We start from the raw sequence: 20,703 nt of genomic DNA on the forward strand, positions 1-20,703 counted from the left end.
GTAGGGAATTGTCACTTAGGTGATGGGGAAATGTCTGTGTTGGGAATTGTCACTCAAGTGATGGGGAAATGTCTGTGTGGGGAATTGTCACTCAAGTGATGGGGAAATGTCTGTGTAGGGAATTGTCACTTAGGTGATGGGGAAATGTCTGTGTAGGGAATTGTCACTCAAGTGATGGGGAAATGTCTGTGTGGGGAATTGTCACTCAACTGATGGGAAATTATCATGTGGGCAATTGTCTGTGTGGGAAATGGTCCTACACCAACAAATAAGACCTGATACAAGTTAGGTTTGATGATAAGGCTATTAGAGTGCAGCTGACCTGATAACACCTGGACTGTAATAGAAAGACAATAGATGGGCTTGGGCTGCACAGAGTGGACTAGACTGATTGAAGGGCACAGGTAGTTGACTTCAGGCAGTGGCCAAGAAAGGAGGTGTTATGCCAGTGACTAAATATATAGCTGATTTTAAGACCTGCCAACACTGGTTCGTGGGAAGAGCAGCACATGATTAGTGATTACTGATAATGAACTGACGATTGTCATTCAGAATGATCATGATTGAGATTAGGCAACATTAGGGTTAACGTTAACAGGCTTATCTATCTATTAGTATTAACAAATTAATCCAAGCAATCTTATATGAGTTGTGGAGAAAGGTGGCTTCAATGCAGAAACATAAACTATTGTGTGTGTTGCTGATCACAGTCAGACCAGGCCAACGAGCTCGGATTGTTTCTCATATTGCCTGTCCTGTTAATTATTCGTTAATTATCATTAATATGACTTTTAAGATTTAAAATTAATAGGTGCAGAGGATGTCTTGAGCAGCTGAACTTAAATGTGATTCTTCACAGATGTCACTCTGAATTAAGCATGTTAAGCAAAACTGAAAAATATTGTAATTGTTTTTGTGTTCGGTTAGAGAAATGTCTGACCCCTAAAGCACAACCAGCCCTGACGTTCAGATGTCAATGGTAACAGGCAACTAACGGGATCCTGTGGTCAGACTCGCTGCATTGGTTGACACATATCTATCATCGCATCACAACTGTGTAGATCAATGCTTGTGCTGTTGATCACTGGATTGTCTGGTCCAGACTTGATTATTTACAGATTGCCGCCATTTAACTGGAATATTGCTGAGTGTGGCATAAAACAAAAGTCACTCAATCTCAGATATCAATATCAGTCCCTAACAATTGTTCACATTGTGAATGTATTTATATAAAATGGAACTGTCTGTCTTAAAAAGGATGAAAAGAAACTGTCATTAGTTTTGTTTTTTCCAGCTACCTCACCTTATCTACCCATTAAGATTGATCTTAATAACTTTGAAGACCCTCAGTTTGAAGATAGCAAGTATGTGCTGTCAAGTCCAAGGTCGCTGGAGGCTTGCTCTCGGTTTTCTGTAAAGGTAAGTTGGTTTTGATACCTATTTTTCTGTGCTTTTATGTTGACAGTGAGGCATTAATCCTCTGCTTCAAAGGTACATTAATAATAATAATAAAATTTTAAACTTATCCTATCTCACGTCTTGTACTCTCTCTCTTCAATTCGACCTGCTGAGGGGAAACAAACTGCAAATAAAATCCTAGGCGTCACTTTTCCATACACCCACTCACTCCATGCTGCCTGGGGTGACTCCTGGGAAGCATGCAGCATGCACCACTACCTGCTCACGTGACCATCTCCTTAGTCATTCTCTTTCTTGTCACACTGGTGTGTGGGCGTATACTGCAATCATCCCAATCGTCAACATGGGAAAACTGATAATTTCTTGGAAGAGGAAGGTTTCGCGCCAATGCAAAAATGTTTTCTACAGCAGACCCCCATACTTTGTGTGTGGATTGTGTAGGTTTTTGAATTTGGGAGCGGCGTTGCGAGCAGTGTAAGCACCTGTCTGACGAAGCTTTCACAGCTTACAAGAGGGTTGGTTCCCGTTGTCTGCCGGATAGGGATTCTAGGAAGCACGCTGATGAACATGGCCCTTCTCCCTCTAAGAGGCCAAGAAGCACGTCCGACTAGGACTGCTCGTCATTCCCTCATACCAACATCGGAGAGAGGATTTTTTTTTAAATCTCCTCTGATTCCTACTTGTCTGAGAACCTGCGTTGTCTTCTGGGTCCCAATGAATCGCCATCTCCTAACCGCTCCGTTGAGTCCCGTGTTGTTGTCTGCGACTCAAGAGAAAACACCTGACTTACAGGATCTCACCACAAGCATGCTGTTGTCCCATTCAGCGAATTCCCCTTCTGATTGGGCGAAACTTGGTGGGAAACTTGACTTACCAGCTCCTCCGCCGAACCCCCTTATCTTGGACCTTTCTTCGAATCAGACAGATTGGAACCCTGTTCTACCACCTCCTCGTTCATCTGGGAATCATCCCCGTTCGTGCGATCGGGGAACAGGTCAAAAGGGCCGCATGACAAAAGGGCCCCAAAATGGAAAAGTCAAAAGGGCTGCATCAAAAAGTCAAAAGGGCCCCATATAAAAAATATCATAACATCTATTTTTAAAAGTGTATTATAGTGAAAGGTTATACATCTATACAATGTACATACTAGTTCTGTTTTAATGAGATATTTTTTCAATATTTGAAAGAAACTGATGACAAAGAATAGATGTATGTGATGGTTATTTATTTTGTCTAAGTAACAAAATACTTTGTCTGAGAACTAAACAATCTGTCTGTCTATATCAGCAAATGCTTCTTTCAAATATTGAAACTGCCTCCGTGGTGTAGTGGTTAGAGCGTCCGCCCGGAGAGTGAAAAGGTTGCGGGTTCGAACTCGACAGCGTCATACCAAAAGACGTTAAAATATGGTACTTGTTGGTCCCTGCCTGGCACCCGGCATTAATGGGTACAACAAGGTCTGGTCGGCTCAGAGTCAGTATAATGTGTCTGAGTGGGATATTCATGCTTCACTGCGGCATGGTATCTCAGTGGGCTAGCACTATAAAACCAGCTTTAGTCTGGGCTAGTACAAGCAGCTGCACATACACATACACACGCATGCACGTCGTCATATGAGCGAAATATTCTCAAGCACGACATTAAATCCAATTTCACCTCACCTCAAATGTTGAAAAATAGCTATTACAATCATAGCTAGTATGTATAAGGTATACATTGTATAGATGTATAACCTTTTACTATAATACACCTTTAAAAAAAAATGTTAATATAAATTTTTGATATGGGGCCCTTTTGAGTAGGGGTCTGAGGACGTTTTGGACGGGCCCTTTTGACTTTCTTGAGGCCCTTTTGACTTTTCCGCATTAGGGCCTTTTTGTCATGTGGCCCTTTTGGTTAGGACCCGTGCGATCGTACCCATTCTTCAAATCGTCTTCTACGGATCTTGGGCTGTCTCTTACTACGTCTTTTCCTGGCCCGGCGCTCACGGACACTGCACCTCCTCCTGGAAATTTTAATAATAAATAGTTTATTTATGTACTTATCCTATCTCAAGCGATGGATGCCCAGCCTCCTCACTACTCAGGTTATTTACGTTGCTCCAAGAACAATGTGAGCAGGTAGTGGAGCATGCTGCATGCTTCCCAGGAGTCACCGCGGGCATCCTTATGATAAAGGGGCAGCAAGGAGTGCATGGACGTATGGACGGGCAAGGCCTAGGATTTTATAAAATAATTGCAGTTAGTTTCCAATCAGCAGGTCGAATTGAAGAGAGAGTATCCATGACTTGAGATAGGATAAGTATAAACATATTACAATTTATAGTTAAAATTTCCAAATTCTATAAACGGTCAAATTAGAAAACTTACCAATCTGTGTTTACTAGTTTCAGTGTTGACATCAGATTGATTGCCTTCACTTGACAGTTCCTCCTGGCAATCTTCGATGCTGTCATGCTTATTTTGACTAACCGCCACTGTTTCCACTGGCATTTTTACAGCTGGACATTGTGACAGGCTAGCTTTTCAAATACCGGTCATTTGTAAATTATACCAGTCAAGTGATCACGCTTTTCATTGTGCGCGAGACCTTGTGCCCAAACAACCAATCAGAAATGTATAGGGCATCGCAATGCGTCAATGCCGCTATTTTTAGCCTGGAGTTTTCCAAAACTGCTATTTATTTTTTTACAATACCTCAATGTCATTGTAAAAAAATCTTTTTCGTGGAGAAATAAAATTAATAGAGGTAATTGGATATTTTATTTTAAAATTTGCTGGACACGATTACTAACAGCCTTTGAACTACCTGACATTCTAACTTTGTACCGGTCAAAGTCTGATATATACCGGATAACAGAAACACTGACCACATGCTCATATTGGTATGGATGAATATGTGTAAGGCAATTGAGCAAAAATTCAACCTTTTCATGGGTGTTATTGTCTGTCTACACGTTAAGAGCGATTAGCTGCAAGTCGACCGGCTACTATGACGTCAGATCACGTGATAACAACTCTGCTCATTATCTCTAGGTAGTTTTCTGAATGCAAGTAGTTTTTAACACTTTTTTGCTATTAAGATTGACTTTTGAAAAATTTGACATATGGTACCAACCAATTATTTTCAATGATTAAACGGTTTTAATAAACCAATAAAATAAATTATGAGATTATAATCAGTTCTCAACTCTGGTATACAGTTGCTATGGTAAAAGATGTACAGTTAGATAATGTAATCACTGAAGGCATTTGATAATAAGATACATGATATGTATTTTGTATATGAAATGAGCCTCGCCTCCTCATCCCTCAGCCAGTGGACCTGCTGTACAAGCCTCTAGCAGAGTTCCAGGAGGAGCTGCTACCCCAGGACATCCCCCTCCGCACCATCTACAACATCTATGACGAACACGAGCAGGCCAGAGTCCGTAAGTAGAGACAAGAAAACGAGGCACCCAGTTAGATAGGTCATGACTGTTAACCTTCTATTGCCTCACAGGGTGGTGGGGTAGCCTAGTGGTTAAAGCGTTGGCTCGTCACGCCAAAGACCCGGGTTCGAATCCCCACATGGGTACAATGTGTGAAGCCCATTTCTGGTGTCCCCGCCGTGATGTTGCTGGAATATTGCTAAAAGCGGCGTAAAACCAAACTCAGTAGTCAGCTATCGCCTCACAGGCAGCTTGAGTTTTTGGGGTAATAATAATCTTGCTCTATGAGCTTGCTGCCGGTGTGGATTTAGCGCAATATCCAGGCTCCAAACCCACCCAAGCCAGATGCTTAATATAAAGAGTGATGGCTATTATCCTGCCAGGATTGGATATATGCCATTTTGCTCAACATCCAAATTTGGGTAAAAACACACCCCTTTTAAAAACAGATGAATGTGTGAATCTTGTGATCATGAATGATGAAAGACGAATTTATGAAGGGATCTGGTTAAGGGACTGTTCAGAATTTATGGATGGAGGTGTGTGGGGGGGGGTGTTTTTTTGTCTGTTCCCCATTTTGTTCTGGGGAGGTGGGGCATCATCAATTTTGTACACATGTACTAGTGGGGGTCAGCATTTTGTACATAATAATATGACAAAAATATGCTTAAAAATATGGGAAGGGGAGAGGGTCACGGATTTTGTACATGACATGCAGGGGTGGGATCACATACCTTGTACATAATTTTAGAGGGGGGGGAAGGGGGTCACTCACATTGTACATGCTTCTCCATGAAAATCATCATAACCACTCCTAGCCATAAATTATGAACGGTCCCTAATTGCGACAAAAGTGTGACTAAATTGTAACAACTCTACTGCTGCAGGTAAACTTCAGTTGTGTCGAGAGGAGAGATATCGGATCATTGCTACAGAGCCACACTACAACACTGCTGGAACAAACAGAAACACAGTCGGGGTCAACACGGGTGAGTCATGTCTGTTGTAGTGATTGCCTCCCTTACCTCATAAATCATTCATGACACACTTGTGTTATTCCGAGACAAGCAGAAACACAGTCGGGGTCAACACTGGGGAGTCATGTCTGTTGTAGTGATTACCTCCCTTACCTCATAAATCATTCATGACACACTTGTGTTATTCCGAGACAAGCAGAAACACAGTCAGGGTCAACACTGGGGAGTCATGTCTGTTGTAGTGATTACCTCCCTTACCTCATAAATCATTCATGACACACTTGTGTTATTCCGAGACAAGCAGAAACACAGTCTGGATCAACACTGGGGAGTCATGTCTGTTGTAGTGATTACCTCCCTTACCTCATAAATCATTCATGACACACTTGTGTTATTCCGAGACAAGCAGAAACACAGTCGGGATCAACACTGGGGAGTCATGTCTGTTGTAGTGATTACCTCCCTTACCTCATAAATCATTCATGACACACTTGTGTTATTCCGAGACAAGCAGAAACACAGTCAGGATCAACACTGGGGAGTCATGTCTGTTGTAGTGATTACCTCCCTTACCTCATAAATCATTCATGACACACTTGTGTTATTCCGAGACAAGCAGAAACACAGTCAGGATCAACACTGGGGAGTCATGTCTGTTGTAGTGATTACCTCCCTTACCTCATAAATCATTCATGACACACTTGTGTTATTCCGAGACAAGCAGAAACACAGTCGGGGTCAACACTGGGGAGTCATGTCTGTTGTAGTGATTACCTCCCTTACCTCATAAATCATTCATGACACACTTGTGTTATTCGAGACAAGCAGAAACAGAAACACAGTCGGGGTCAACACTGGGGAGTCATGTCTGTTGTAGTGATTACCTCCCTTACCTCATAAATCATTCATGACACACTTGTGTTATTCGAGACAAGCAGAAACACAGTCAGGATCAACACTGGGGAGTCATGTCTGTTGTAGTGATTACCTCCCTTACCTCATAAATCATTCATGACACACTTGTGTTATTCCGAGACAAGCAGAAACACAGTCTGGATCAACACTGGGGAGTCATGTCTGTTGTAGTGATTACCTCCCTTACCTCATAAATCATTCATGACAGTCGGGTCAAACACTGGTGAGTCATGTCTGCTAGTGATTACCTCCCACTTGTGTTATTCTTATTCGAGACAAGCAGAAACACAGTCGGGGATCAACACTGGGGAGTCATGTCTGTTGTAGTGATTACCTCCCTTACCTCATAAATCATTCATGACACACTTGTGTTATTCCGAGACAAGCAGAAACACAGTCTGGATCAACACTGGGGAGTCATGTCTGTTGTAGTGATTACCTCCCTTACCTCATAAATCATTCATGACACACTTGTGTTATTCGAGACAAGCAGAAACACAGTCAGGGTCAACACTGGTGAGTCATGTCTGTTGTAGTGATTACCTCCCTTACCTCATAAATCATTCATGACACACTTGTGTTATTCTGAGACAAGCAGAAACACAGTCGGGGTCAACACTGGTGAGTCATGTCTGTTGTAGTGATTACCTCCCTTACCTCATAAATCATTCATGACACACTTGTGTTATTCTGAGACAAGCAGAAACACAGTCAGGGTCAACACTGGGGAGTCATGTCTGTTGTAGTGATTACCTCCCTTACCTCATAAATCATTCATGACACACTTGTGTTATTCCGAGACAAGCAGAAACACAGTCAGGGTCAACACTGGTGAGTCATGTCTGTTGTAGTGATTACCTCCCTTACCTCATAAATCATTCATGACACACTCGTGTTATTCGAGACAAGCAGAAACACAGTCGGGTCAACACTGGGGAGTCATGTCTGTTGTAGTGATTACCTCCCTTACCTCATTCATCATTCATGACACACTTGTGTTATTCGAGACAAGCAGAAACACAGTCAGGATCAACACTGGGGAGTCATGTCTGTTGTAGTGATTACCTCCCTTACCTCATAAATCATTCATGACACACTTGTGTTATTCCGAGACAAGCAGAAACACAGTCGGGGTCAACACTGGGGAGTCATGTCTGTTGTAGTGATTACCTCCCTTACCTCATAAATCATTCATGACACACTTGTGTTATTCCGAGACAAGCAGAAACACAGTCGGGGTCAACATGGGTGAGTCATATCTGTTGTAGTGATTACCTCCCTTACCATTATCGCATTTTTTTATTCAAATTTTTCCAGCTAAACTGGGAAATTTCAGCCTACACATGTTATTGTGTTTGTAAAATATCTGAAACAATATAAACAAGATGTTTCAAGAAAAAAAGCAGTGTTATCTTTGAAAGCTTTGTAAGTTAAGATTATGTTTATTTCTAGGTGTTGGTTTTGACAAGGGATCGCTACAGAGACAGAGGACTGCCTGGGCAACATCGGTAGGCCACAAGCGACTCACGACCAAGGATGTCCAGAACAGGTGAGATCACGAACATCAGGGACAGCTTATTGTTGCGATTTTATTAAACCAGTGTTTGCGGTAGAAAAAAAAGCTTTGCGTTCCTAAAACGCATAGCCCCAAGAATCTTGCATGTGCATGCACAGCAGGCGTATGCCCCAGCCAGAAAGCAGCGAGGTCTCTAGCAGGGTACGGGGTCACCCTGTAAATATTTTGAAGTTTGGAAGTCATTTCCTTCCATTTTAGAGCATGTTGTCATCATTTGCAAGTCAAATTAGCTGAGAGAAACTTTATTTAATTTGTTGTTTCCTTGGGCAAAATATGATTTTCGGTTACTTGTTCCAAGAACATAAAACACTTTGCGTGCGGAACACGCAGGAAGAAAATATTGTGCGTGAAATGTAGATTTATTTGCGTGAAACACTCAGGTTTGTGCGTTAATGTGAACACCGTAAAAAGAACACCTGGCATAGCCATCTTGTTTCTTTTATACAAGGATGCTGTGAAGGTCCATGATGATTTGGGTTTCAGCAACCTATGCTTGTCGTAAGAGGTGGTCTGTTGGTCAGGCTTGCTGACTTAGTTGACACGTAATTGTATCACAGTTGTGTAGATTGATGCTCATGCTGTTGATCACAGGATTGTCTGGACCAGACTGGATTATTTACAGACTACTGCCACAGAGCTGGAATATTGCTGAGTACGGTGTTAAACAACAAACAAATCTGATAGTGATACAGGGAAATGCTGTTACTCCGTGAAGATCCGGGGTAGAATAGGTCTTCAGCAACCCATGTGCTTGCCATAAAAAGGCGACTATCTTGTCGTAAGAGGCGATTAACGGGATCGGGTGGTCAGTTTCGCTGACTTGGTTGACACATGTCATCGGTTCCCAATTGCGCAGATCGATGCTCATGCTGTTGATCACTGGATTGTCTGGTCCAGACTCGATTATTTACAGACCGCCGCCATATAGCTGGAATATTGCTGAGTGCGGCTTAAAATTAAACTCACTCACTCACTCACTATCTCCATGCTGCTCCCTATGAGCATCAGAAATGAACTTGATTTTGACTGGCACCACGCATAGCTATGGGCTGTCTCATGGTGATTGATCCTCATCCAAATAATATTATTAGCCATGGAAAATTATAAAGCAACTGTATCCAGCCCATGTTTTGTGCCAAGCAACAATATGGATGGGTAATGCTAAAAGCTGTGTACAACCACATTCACTAACTACAGATACTGTTCCCGGTCATGTCTTCCTGTTTTGACTTTCGAGGAAGGATGGGAAGCTTATCAGTATGGTATTGTGGCTGTGCTTATGGCTGCCATGTTGACTGGCTGTATGTACTTATCATTGGACCTGTGAAGATCCGGGTTAGAATTGGTTTTCAGCAACCCATGCTTGTTGTAAGAGGCAACTAACGGGATCGTTTGGATTGTCTGACTCGATTATTTACAAACCACTACCACATAGCTGGAATATTGCTGAGTGCGGCATTAAACAACAAACAAATTTGATACAGGGAAATGGTCATACAAGCAACCATATCAACTTGTGCATGCTCAAAGCGTTAAGTCATTTGTACCCTGCTTAACCCAAGCTGAATGTGAGGTGCTAGAAGGCTAACAGTGATATGACTTGTCCCACCGGGTACCCATTCACTGCTGGCAGTTTTGAGCAAACTCATTTGCCTAAGGTCAGGCCACATATGTCACATGTGCTTCGTTGTGGGGCAGGACTGACATTGAGCTCTCAGGAGTCAAGCACGGTCACCCATCCAAGAGCTCTCTACACAAGACCACACGCCACCAACAAGTGCAACACGATTCACCTCCTTAGACACAACTTCAAAGGACTACTTGTACTTATATTGTAGATTGTGCATTAATATATTTACTTTTTGAGTTGGACTGTGAAGGTTTACTTATTAAGTAAATGGAAAGGTGTATGATGAGAGCATTCACATACATTTGAAGGCAATCTCTAGGAAGTTATGAATTGAATTATGATTCATATACGTTCTGATCCTGGATGTAACCACCTCCATGGTGTAGTGGTTAGAGCATCCGCCCGGAGAACTGAAGGTCGCGTGTTAAAATATGGTACTTGTTGGTCAGGTCAGGAATTGTTCCTTCAGCTCTGTATGGTGACAGGTCCTCTCATAATCGTTTTTAGGAATAGTTCAGATATGCTGTTGTTCTTTTCAACTTTATGTCAACTGTCTCATGGAGTCTCCTTAAACAATCAAGACTGCTATCTTCACCTGCACAACCTTTGTCCTTAGGGACCATTCATAATTTATGGCTAGTTGTGTGATGATGATTTTTAATAGAGAGAGGTTGTGGAGTCAGCAAATTTGTACACATCTACTAGGGAGGGGGTCAGCTGATTTGTACACATCTACTAGGGAGGGGGTCAGCAGATTTGTACACATCTACTAGGGAGAGGGGTCAGCAAATTTGTACACATCTAGGGAGGGTCAGGGAGGGTCTACTAGGGAGGGTCAGCAAATTTGAACACATCTACTAGGGAGGTCAGGTCAACAATCTATTTGTACACATCTACTAGGGAGGGGGTCAGCAAATTTGAACACATCTACTAGGGAGGGGGGAGGTCAGCAAATTTGTACACATCTACTAGGGAGGGTCAGCAAATTTGTACACATCTACTAGGGAGGGGTCAGCAAATTTGTACACATCTACTAGGAGGGGGTCAGCAAATTTGTACACATCTACTAGGGAGGAGGTCAGCAAATTTGTACACATCTACTAGGGAGGGGGTCAGCAAATTTGTACACATCTACTAGGGAGGGGGTCAGCAAATTTGTACACATCTACTAGGGAGGGGTCAGCAAATTTGTACACATCTACTAGGGAGGGGGTCAGCAAATTTGTACACATCTACTAGGGAGGGTCAGCTGATTTGTACACATCTACTAGGGGAGGGTCAGCAGATTTGTACACATCTACTAGGGAGGGTCAGCTGATTTGTACACATCTACTAGGGAGGGTCAGCTGCTTTGTACACATCTACTAGGGAAGGGGTCAGCAAATTTGAACACATCTACTAGGGAGGGGGTCCGCAAATTTGAACACATCTAGTAGGGAGGGGGTCAGCAAATTTGTACACATCTACTAGGGAGGGGGTCAGCATATTTGTACACATCTACTAGGGAGGGGGTCAGCAAATTTGAACACATCTACTAGGGAGGGGGTCAGCAAATTTGTACATGACTTGCAGGGGGGTGGTCAAATACTTTATATATAAATAATAATATTGGTAATATTTTGTTTGCTACCACTGTTACAGAGCTGAAGAGCTGCACCATGAAAGCCTCAAACTCAAACAGGAGCTGCTCTCTAGGAAGGAAGGTCGAGCTGGCAAGTCAAAAGCAGTCAGGCAAGCACAAGTATTTGTTGTTTGGGGACATTTTTGGTGTCCCCACGATGTTATTGCTGGAATATTGCTAAAAGCAGCGTACAACCATACTCACTCACTCACTCGTTTTTTAGACCACACTTAGCAATATTCACATGCGTGACGGCCAAACAAACCAGTGATTGACATAATGAGCACCGGGCTATGTGATTGGCGTAAAACTCAACTCACTCACTCACTCACTCACTCACTTGAATATGTATGAAGCAACAACTCGTACATGAAAGGAATATCTGCTGCATTGTGTGATTGTAGCTATATTCCTAACATATCGATGCCAAAATTGATTGCTGCAGTTGATTGATCATCAACAAGGTTCAGATCCAAACTGTCCTCAACAGTCATTTTCAAACCAACCAACATTTTCAAATTTTTGTTAAGAACACTGAGAAAAAGCCCTCTATTTAAAGTGGGTAAAACCATAAACATATTGCTATTTCTATCTGGCAAAGTCAATGTTTCAACTATTGCTGTTCTTAGAAATCGCAGTGCTTCAAGAAATTCCTCGGCAACCAGAAACACCTCGGCAACCAGAAACACCTCGGCAACCAAAAACACCTCGGCAACCAGTATTCCCAGGTCATCGCGAAATAACACGTCTGCCCGAAGTAACACCTCCACAAGGTCAACAAGGTCAAAGGTCAACACAACCAGATCACCTGTGAAAATAGCGGAAACTGTAAGTTGTTAGCTATTTGGAAATTATGGAGTGGATTCGACAAGATAAAGACTGTTTTGACCCACCTAAAATCTCAAATTTTAAAGTAAATATTGAAATGCAAATTATCAGACATGGTCAGATCATTGAGAAATAACGATGTAGTTGAATTGAGAAATGTGAACTGATTTGTCATGCTTCAAGAGAAAATTCAAATTTGAGCAAGTTGACCCCCAAAAGCATAACGTTTGTACACTTTTATCAAGATATAAGAGCGGTGGCATAATAGGGAGAAAGTCTTTGTCATGCAAATTCTTGGTGGGAATTTTTGTTATATGTAGATTTCAAAACAAGTAGGGGAACTTAAACTTTCAATTTGGATAGGAAGTATAAGTGTTAACAAACTTTTAAAAAACAGACATTTTATGAACGCACCACTATTTCTCTTTATCTCCACCCCGAAACACATTTGCATGGGTGGGATGCACGTGCACTACGCAGTAGCCCCATACACGTGCATGGGGCGTCATTCTTGATTTTGACGGTTTTCAAGAAGGTCGATAAAATCTCTGTAGACCATTAATTTTGACTATCATCTTGCATCCCACAGTGGTTAGTGTTTTGTTTCTAGCTGTTTTTTGGGTGGTTTTTTTAAAATGAAAATCGTACAAATGCAAACTTCGCGTGGCATACACCAGTCATCTTTCAAGAGCGATTACAGTGCAAACAACTGTGGTCATAAGGAAGTGCAAGTGGTGATGCATACAGATAATAGAATTGGTGTGTACCTGGTAAAGAGACTAAGCGAATATTTCCACAATCATAGTTAGCAATTAAACTAACTTGACTCAAAAAAGATTGAACAAGTGGTCAATAACAAGAGCATCAGTGCAGGGTTAGATATTATTTATCTGTTGGTCACCCATCTAAGAACTAGCCATACACTCACTCACTCACTCACTCACTCACTCACTCACTCACTCACAATGTTGGTAATTGCATGATGTTAAACTGTTTCTATTTTTGTGAAACAGGATAAACGAATTGTGGAGTTGATGAAGAAGAAGCGCATCACCGAGAGAAAGCTGTATGCCCAGCGTGAGAAGGCAAGGTTGGCATGGGACGACGAGAGGCGAGAGGAATTGCAGATCCGTGACGTCGCCGAGACACGGAGGAGACTTCTGTTAGCAGAGGAGAACCGAATCAGACATATGAAGAAGGTAATGGAAGACATGTTACAAGGGGCCCCATTGGTTGGTTTGTTTGTTTGTTGTTAAACGCCACACTCAGCAATATTACAGCTATATGGCAACAGTCTGTAAGTAATCGTAAGACAATCCAGTGATCAACAGCATGAGCATCAATCTACAAAACTGGGATACAATGACGTGTCAAACAAGGCATCTTTTTAATTTAATCTTGTAGTCTAAATACATAATTTTTTCGGGAATAAATTATATATTTAGACTACAATATTAAATTAAAAAGTTCAAATGAATTAATGCAACGTTGCATTAAATCGACTCTCGCGTCCTCTACTGACCAAACATTATTTCAAACAAAACTCATAGAGTTATGTCCCTTGGAGAGCTCTTTACGAATATCCTTTAACGCAACTTGTGATTGAAACCACTTCGGCAAACTCCGACAAAATATTGTCGAAAAACGTGACATTGTGCCTTTAAGGAGTTTTCTAGTCAGATAACAATCGGTCATTGTCCAGTGTACTCTGGAGGCACTCTGCAAGCAAACACTTAGACCAGGTAAAATCTAGAAATAATCAATTTGTCGCGGTACTTCTGGGTAATAGTTAGTATATATACTAATGGAAAAAAGAAGTGCATAACATAAAATTGCATAAAATAAAAGTTATTTGGAGAATTATAAAAATAACCCTAAATAAACGTGTAGCAAATCACTTTGCATGACATTTGATGTCACGTATCGCTCGTGACACTTGCACTTTGTGCTCATTGAACTTACTTGCATGCTTTTTGACACCTGAAGTTCACACACCTGATATTTCAAATTGAAGAACGGTTGATGATTCTCTGGCATGTGAATGTTGTCGAAAACTGAGTGTACAACGTGCATGGCTTGCAGAAAATAATGGCAACACGAGAGTTTTCTTAGACCGGCCATCCATGCGTGACGTCACGTCTGCAAGACATCCACATTTGGCTGACCTATCTAAGGAATAATTTCCAGACTACCAGTTTGACTGCTCTGACCATTCCTGGATTACAGGACTGTTACGTGTATGGAACTGACTGATAGAGCACAACCTCTGTCCCCGACAGCCTGGGCTACATCCAAATATGCTCCAACACCACTTACAGGCACGTCTTGTCTGATGGAGACAGCATCCACGGAACAGGAGACAAGACTGGGATGGTGTTTTGTTCACTGACGAGTCGAGATTTCATCTGGAGAGCTCAGATGGCAGGACAAGGGTGTAGAAAAGAGAGATGAATGGTATGCTGACGCGTACTTTGTTCAACATTGGACAGTTTGGTGGCAGCAGCGTTATGATACTGGGAGTCATCACATCTCATAGTCAGACTCAACTTGTCATTATCAATGGCAATCTGACAGGTCTACGATAAAGGGATGGGATTGTTGGGTCTCATGTGCACCTGTTCATTTAAGGGCAAAGATGTAACTTCACGCTTCAGTAAGATGATGCCTGTCTACATGCTGCTCGTGTTGTGACAGATGTTCTGAGACAGCAGAACATTCCGGTACTGCCCTGGCCAGCTGTTTCTCTGGACATGTCCCCTATCAAGCATGTGTGGGATGAAATGGATCGACATTTATGTCAAGCCCCGAAATCAGCCATTGATGCTAGCTGAATTAGGACAAGCATTGCTTCAGACATGGAACAACATTCCCCAAGCTTTCTTCAGTCGCTTAGTGTTGTCTATGTGTCATCGTTGTCAAGCCTGCATCAACGAAAATGGTGGGCACACATGATACGAATTTGTGACTGACTTTTGACAAATCTCTTCAAGGGTGTGTCATTATGCCTAGTGTCAAATCATACAGATTTCGATATTATCTTGTCAACAGTTAAAACGGTGATTAAGGAAAACACCACAAATCATGATATTATCTTTTTGCATTAAAAATGGCATAAATTCATATAATGCACAGTTACTTTATGCCAGTAGTATGTTTATACTAACACTGAAGTCCTTTGAAATTAATGCTAAAGTAATTCTCAGGAAGTAGGCACGGTGGTTGTGCTGGCTAAAGCGCCAGGCTAGTGATCCAGCAAGGTTGAGGTGTCGGGATCGAACCCACCTGTGACCGGGTGTAAAAACATTGGAGTCAACATTGCGTGACATTGTGTGACAACTCTTTCAGTGTTGTCACAATCTCTAGTGCACAACCCTGTGCACTTAAAAGAACCCACGAATCCATTGGTATATGACCAGATGGTGGCCACATGAATACGTGCAAACACCTAGTTGCGGGTACAGCAACGTGCAGTAAACTTGGACAAAGTACTGTGACTATGTGTCCCAGTCCACCCAGCTGTGAATGGGTACCTCGTTAGGATGAGAAAGTCACAATAAACTCAGTGCGCCTAGAGGCAGCAAGAGTTGCATACTCACAAGGGACTTGAGGTTGATAATACGATGTGCCGTTGAGATTGACATCCAATGATTGAGGGGAAAATACCAGTGCATTGAGCAAGCACTAGTTGTGTGGATATGTGCGCTATATAAATATCCTATAATAATAATAATAATAATAATGTTCTCAGTGCCCTTGGTTTGGTACCTCCTGATCTCTTGGCGCAGATCAAGAGAGTGCCCGGGTTCTCCACCGGGAGTACAGCCCTTCTGACACTCTGGGTAATGCAGAAGGCTGCAGTGTTGGGTAATGCAGAAGGCTGCAGTGTTGGGGAGCCTTCATATTCTCTGGAAAGTTCTTGGTGGGTTCGACTAGGCAGCGTTTCCTGGGAGAAGTCCCATTCGCTGTCTGGGCTGCGTGTAGAGGGGGCAAGGGCCCTGAGCTGATGATGAGCCCTACCAGCCTGACTGTGCCAGGATCACCCGAACCCTCTCTGCTGCATACAATCTTTAATCTGTAAAACATAATAATAATAATGGTCTGTGATGCTAGTGTTGATGGTATTTCTTAGGGCAGTGGGGAAGCATAGTGGTCACACTGAAGACCCGGGTTCGATTCCACATGGGTATAATTTGTGAAGCCAATTTCTGACATCCTCCGCTGTGATATTGCTGGAATGGTGCTAAAAGCAGCTAAAACCATACTCACTCACTCACTCACTGATGGTATTTCAGCAAGCAGCGGACCAGAGGAAGTGGAAGTCAGAGGAAGAACTGCGACAGGGGAAGGAGGTGTCCTTCCTTGGGTCCAGTAGACAGTGGGAGGAGAGCCTAAACAAGCAGCTACAGATGAGGGTGAGTACTAGTGATGCAGTCAGTGTTGAGTCCAGTAGACAGTGGGAGGAGAGCCTAAACAAGCAGCTACAGATGAGGGTGAGTACTAGTGATGCAGTCAGTGTTGAGTCCAGTAGACAGTGGGAGGAGAGCCTAAACAAGCAGCTACAGATGAGGGTGAGTACTAGTGATGCAGTCAGTGTTGAGTCCAGTAGACAGTGGGAGGAGAGTCTAAACAAGCAGCTACAGATGAGGGTGAGTACTAGTGATGCAGTCAGTGTTGAGTCCAGTAGACAGTGGGAGGAGAGCCTAAACAAGCAGCTACAGATGATACAGTTGAGGGTGAGTACTAGTGATGCAGTCAGTGTTGAGTCCAGTAGACAGTGGGAGGAGAGTCTAAACAAGCAGCTACAGATGAGGGTGAGTACTAGTGATGCAGTCAGTGTTGAGTCCAGTAGACAGTGGGAGGAGAGCCTAAACAAGCAGCTACAGATGAGGGTGAGTACTAGTGATGCAGTCAGTGTTGAGTCCAGTAGAGAGTGGGAGGAGAGCCTAAACAAGCAGCTACAGATGAGGGTGAGTATTAGTGATGCAGTCAGTGTTGAGTCCAGTAGACAGTGGGAGGAGAGCCTAAACAAGCAGCTACAGATGAGGGTGAGTACTAGTGATGCAGTCAGTGTTGAGTCCAGTAGACAGTGGGAGGAGAGCCTAAACAAGCAGCTACAGATGAGGGGGTGAGTACTAGTGATGCAGTCAGTGTTGAGTCCAGTAGACAGTGGGAGGAGAGTCTAAACAAGCAGCTACAGATGAGGGTGAGTACTAGTGATGCAGTCAGTGTTGAGTCCAGTAGAGAGTGGGAGGAGAGCCTAAACAAGCAGCTACAGATGAGGGTGAGTACTAGTGATGCAGTCAGTGTTGAGTCCAGTAGAGAGTGGGAGGAGAGCCTAAACAAGCAGCTACAGATGAGGGTGAGTACTAGTGTTGCAGTCAGTGTTGAGTCCAGTAGACAGTGGTAGGAGAGTCTAAACAAGCAGCTACAGATGAGGGTGAGTACTAGTGATGCAGTCAGTGTTGAGTCCAGTAGACAGTGGGAGGAGAGCCTAAACAAGCAGCTACAGATGAGGGTGAGTACTAGTGATGCAGTCAGTGTTGAGTCCAGTAGACAGTGGGAGGAGAGCCTAAACAAGCAGCTACAGATGAGGGTGAGTACTAGTGATGCAGTCAGTGTTGAGTCCAGTAGACAGTGGGAGGAGAGCCTAAACAAGCAGCTACAGATGAGGGTGAGTACTAGTGATGCAGTCAGTGTTGAGTCCAGTAGAGAGTGGGAGGAGAGCCTAAACAAGCAGCTACAGATGAGGGTGAGTACTAGTGATGCAGTCAGTGTTGAGTCCAGTAGACAGTGGGAGGAGAGTCTAAACAAGCAGCTACAGATGAAGGGTGAGTACTAGTGATGCAGTCAGTGTTGAGTCCAGTAGAGAGTGGGAGGAGAGCCTAAACAAGCAGCTACAGATGAGGGTGAGTACTAGTGATGCAGTCAGTGTTGAGTCCAGTAGAGAGTGGGAGGAGAGTCTAAACAAGCAGCTACAGATGAGGGTGAGTACTAGTGATGCAGTCAGTGTTGAGTCCAGTAGAGAGTGGGAGGAGAGCCTAAACAAGCAGCTACAGATGAGGGTGAGTACTAGTGATGCAGTCAGTGTTGAGTCCAGTAGACAGTGGGAGGAGAGTCTAAACAAGCAGCTACAGATGAGGGTGAGTACTAGTGATGCAGTCAGTGTTGAGTCCAGTAGACAGTGGGAGGAGAGCCTAAACAAGCAGCTACAGATGAGGGTGAGTACTAGTGATGCAGTCAGTGTTGAGTCCAGTAGACAGTGGGAGGAGAGCCTAAACAAGCAGCTACAGATGAGGGTGAGTACTAGTGATGCAGTCAGTGTTGAGTCCAGTAGACAGTGGGAGGAGAGCCTAAACAAGCAGCTACAGATGAGGGTGAGTACTAGTGATGCAGTCAGTGTTGAGTCCAGTAGACAGTGGGAGGAGAGCCTAAACAAGCAGCTACAGATGAGGGGTGAGTACTAGTGATGCAGTCAGTGTTGAGTCCAGTAGAGGTGGGAGGAGAGCCCTAAACAAGCAGCTACAGATGAGGGTGAGTACTAGTGATGCAGTCAGTGTTGAGTCCAGTAGAGAGTGGGAGGAGAGCCTAAACAAGCAGCTACAGATGAGGGTGAGTACTAGTGATGCAGTCAGTGTTGAGTCCAGTAGACAGTGGGAGGAGAGCCTAAACAAGCAGCTACAGATGAGGGTGAGTACTAGTGATGCAGTCAGTGTTGAGTCCAGTAGACAGTGGGAGGAGAGTCTAAACAAGCAGCTACAGATGAGGGTGAGTACTAGTGATGCAGTCAGTGTTGAGTCCAGTAGACAGTGGGAGAGGAGCCTAAACAAGCAGCTACAGATGAGGGTGAGTACTAGTGATGCAGTCAGTGTTGAGTCCAGTAGAGAGTGGGAGAGAGAGCCTAAACAAGCAGCTACAGATGAGGGTGAGTACTAGTGATGCAGTCAGTGTTGAGTCCAGTAGACAGTGGGAGGAGAGCCTAAACAAGCAGCTACAGATGAGGGTGAGTACTAGTGATGCAGTCAGTGTTGAGTCCAGTAGACAGTGGGAGGAGAGCCTAAACAAGCAGCTACAGATGAGGGTGAGTACTAGTGATGCAGTCAGTGTTGAGTCCAGTAGACAGTGGGAGGAGAGCCTAAACAAGCAGCTACAGATGAGGGTGAGTACTAGTGATGCAGTCAGTGTTGAGTCCAGTAGAGAGTGGGAGGAGAGCCTAAACAAGCAGCTACAGATGAGGGTGAGTACTAGTGATGCAGTCAGTGTTGAGTCCAGTAGAGAGTGGGAGGAGAGCCTAAACAAGCAGCTACAGATGAGGGTGAGTACTAGTGATGCAGTCAGTGTTGAGTCCAGTAGACAGTGGGAGGAGAGCCTAAACAAGCAGCTACAGATGAGGGGTGAGTACTAGTGATGCAGTCAGTGTTGAGTCCAGTAGACAGTGGGAGGAGAGCCTAAACAAGCAGCTACAGATGAGGGTGAGTACTAGTGATGCAGTCAGTGTTGAGTCCAGTAGAGAGTGGGAGGAGAGCCTAAACAAGCAGCTACAGATGAGGTGAGTACTAGTGATGCAGTCAGTGTTGAGTCCAGTAGACAGTGGGAGGAGAGCCTAAACAAAGCAGCTACAGATGAGGGTGAGTACTAGTGATGCAGTCAGTGTTGAGTCCAGTAGAGAGTGGGAGGAGAGCCTAAACAAGCAGCTACAGATGAGGGTGAGTACTAGTGATGCAGTCAGTGTTGAGTCCAGTAGACAGTGGGAGAGAGCCTAAACAAGCAGCTACAGATGAGGGTGAGTACTAGTGATGCAGTCAGTTGAGGAGTCCAGTAGAGACAGTGGGAGGAGAGCCTAAACAAGCAGCTACAGATGAGGGTGAGTACTAGTGATGCAGTCAGTGTTGAGTCCAGTAGAGAGTGGGAGGAGAGAGCCTAAACAAGCAGCTACAGATGAGGGTGAGTACTAGTGATGCAGTCAGTGTTGAGTCCAGTAGAGAGTGGGAGAGCCTAAACAAGCAGCTACAGATGAGGGTGAGTACTAGTGATGTACAGTCAGTGTTGAGTCCCAGTAGAGAGTGGGAGGAGAGCCTAAACAAGCAGCTACAGATGAGGGTGAGTACTAGTGATGCAGTCAGTGTTGAGTCCAGTAGACAGTGGGAGGAGAGCCTAAACAAGCAGCTACAGATGAGGGTGAGTACTAGTGATGCAGTCAGTGTTGAGTCCAGTAGACAGTGGGAGGAGAGAGCCTAAACAAGCAGCTACAGATGAGGGTGAGTACTAGTGATGCAGTCAGTGTTGAGTCCAGTAGACAGTGGGAGGAGA

The 20,703-nt window shown here is 43.7% G+C and overlaps 1 protein-coding gene across 1 annotated transcript in view; it reads left to right on the forward strand.

Annotated features, from left to right (window-relative positions):
• Positions 1 to 20,703, forward strand: part of LOC124266695 (coiled-coil domain-containing protein 177-like) — a 48,413-nt gene that overhangs the window by 5,585 nt on the left and 22,125 nt on the right. The window contains exons 2-9 of the mRNA XM_046701489.1: positions 1,295 to 1,419; positions 4,735 to 4,849; positions 5,737 to 5,838; positions 8,194 to 8,290; positions 11,589 to 11,678; positions 12,198 to 12,396; positions 13,410 to 13,595; positions 16,689 to 16,808. Of these exons, the coding sequence (XP_046557445.1) occupies positions 1,295 to 1,419; positions 4,735 to 4,849; positions 5,737 to 5,838; positions 8,194 to 8,290; positions 11,589 to 11,678; positions 12,198 to 12,396; positions 13,410 to 13,595; positions 16,689 to 16,808 (1,034 nt within the window). The remainder of the gene's footprint in view (positions 1 to 1,294; positions 1,420 to 4,734; positions 4,850 to 5,736; positions 5,839 to 8,193; positions 8,291 to 11,588; positions 11,679 to 12,197; positions 12,397 to 13,409; positions 13,596 to 16,688; positions 16,809 to 20,703) is intronic.

The sequence above is a fragment of the Haliotis rubra genome, unplaced genomic scaffold, assembly GCF_003918875.1.
Source record: "Haliotis rubra isolate DU_JTF1 unplaced genomic scaffold, ASM391887v1 Scf1272, whole genome shotgun sequence".
NCBI classification, from domain to species: Eukaryota; Metazoa; Mollusca; class Gastropoda; order Lepetellida; family Haliotidae; genus Haliotis; species Haliotis rubra.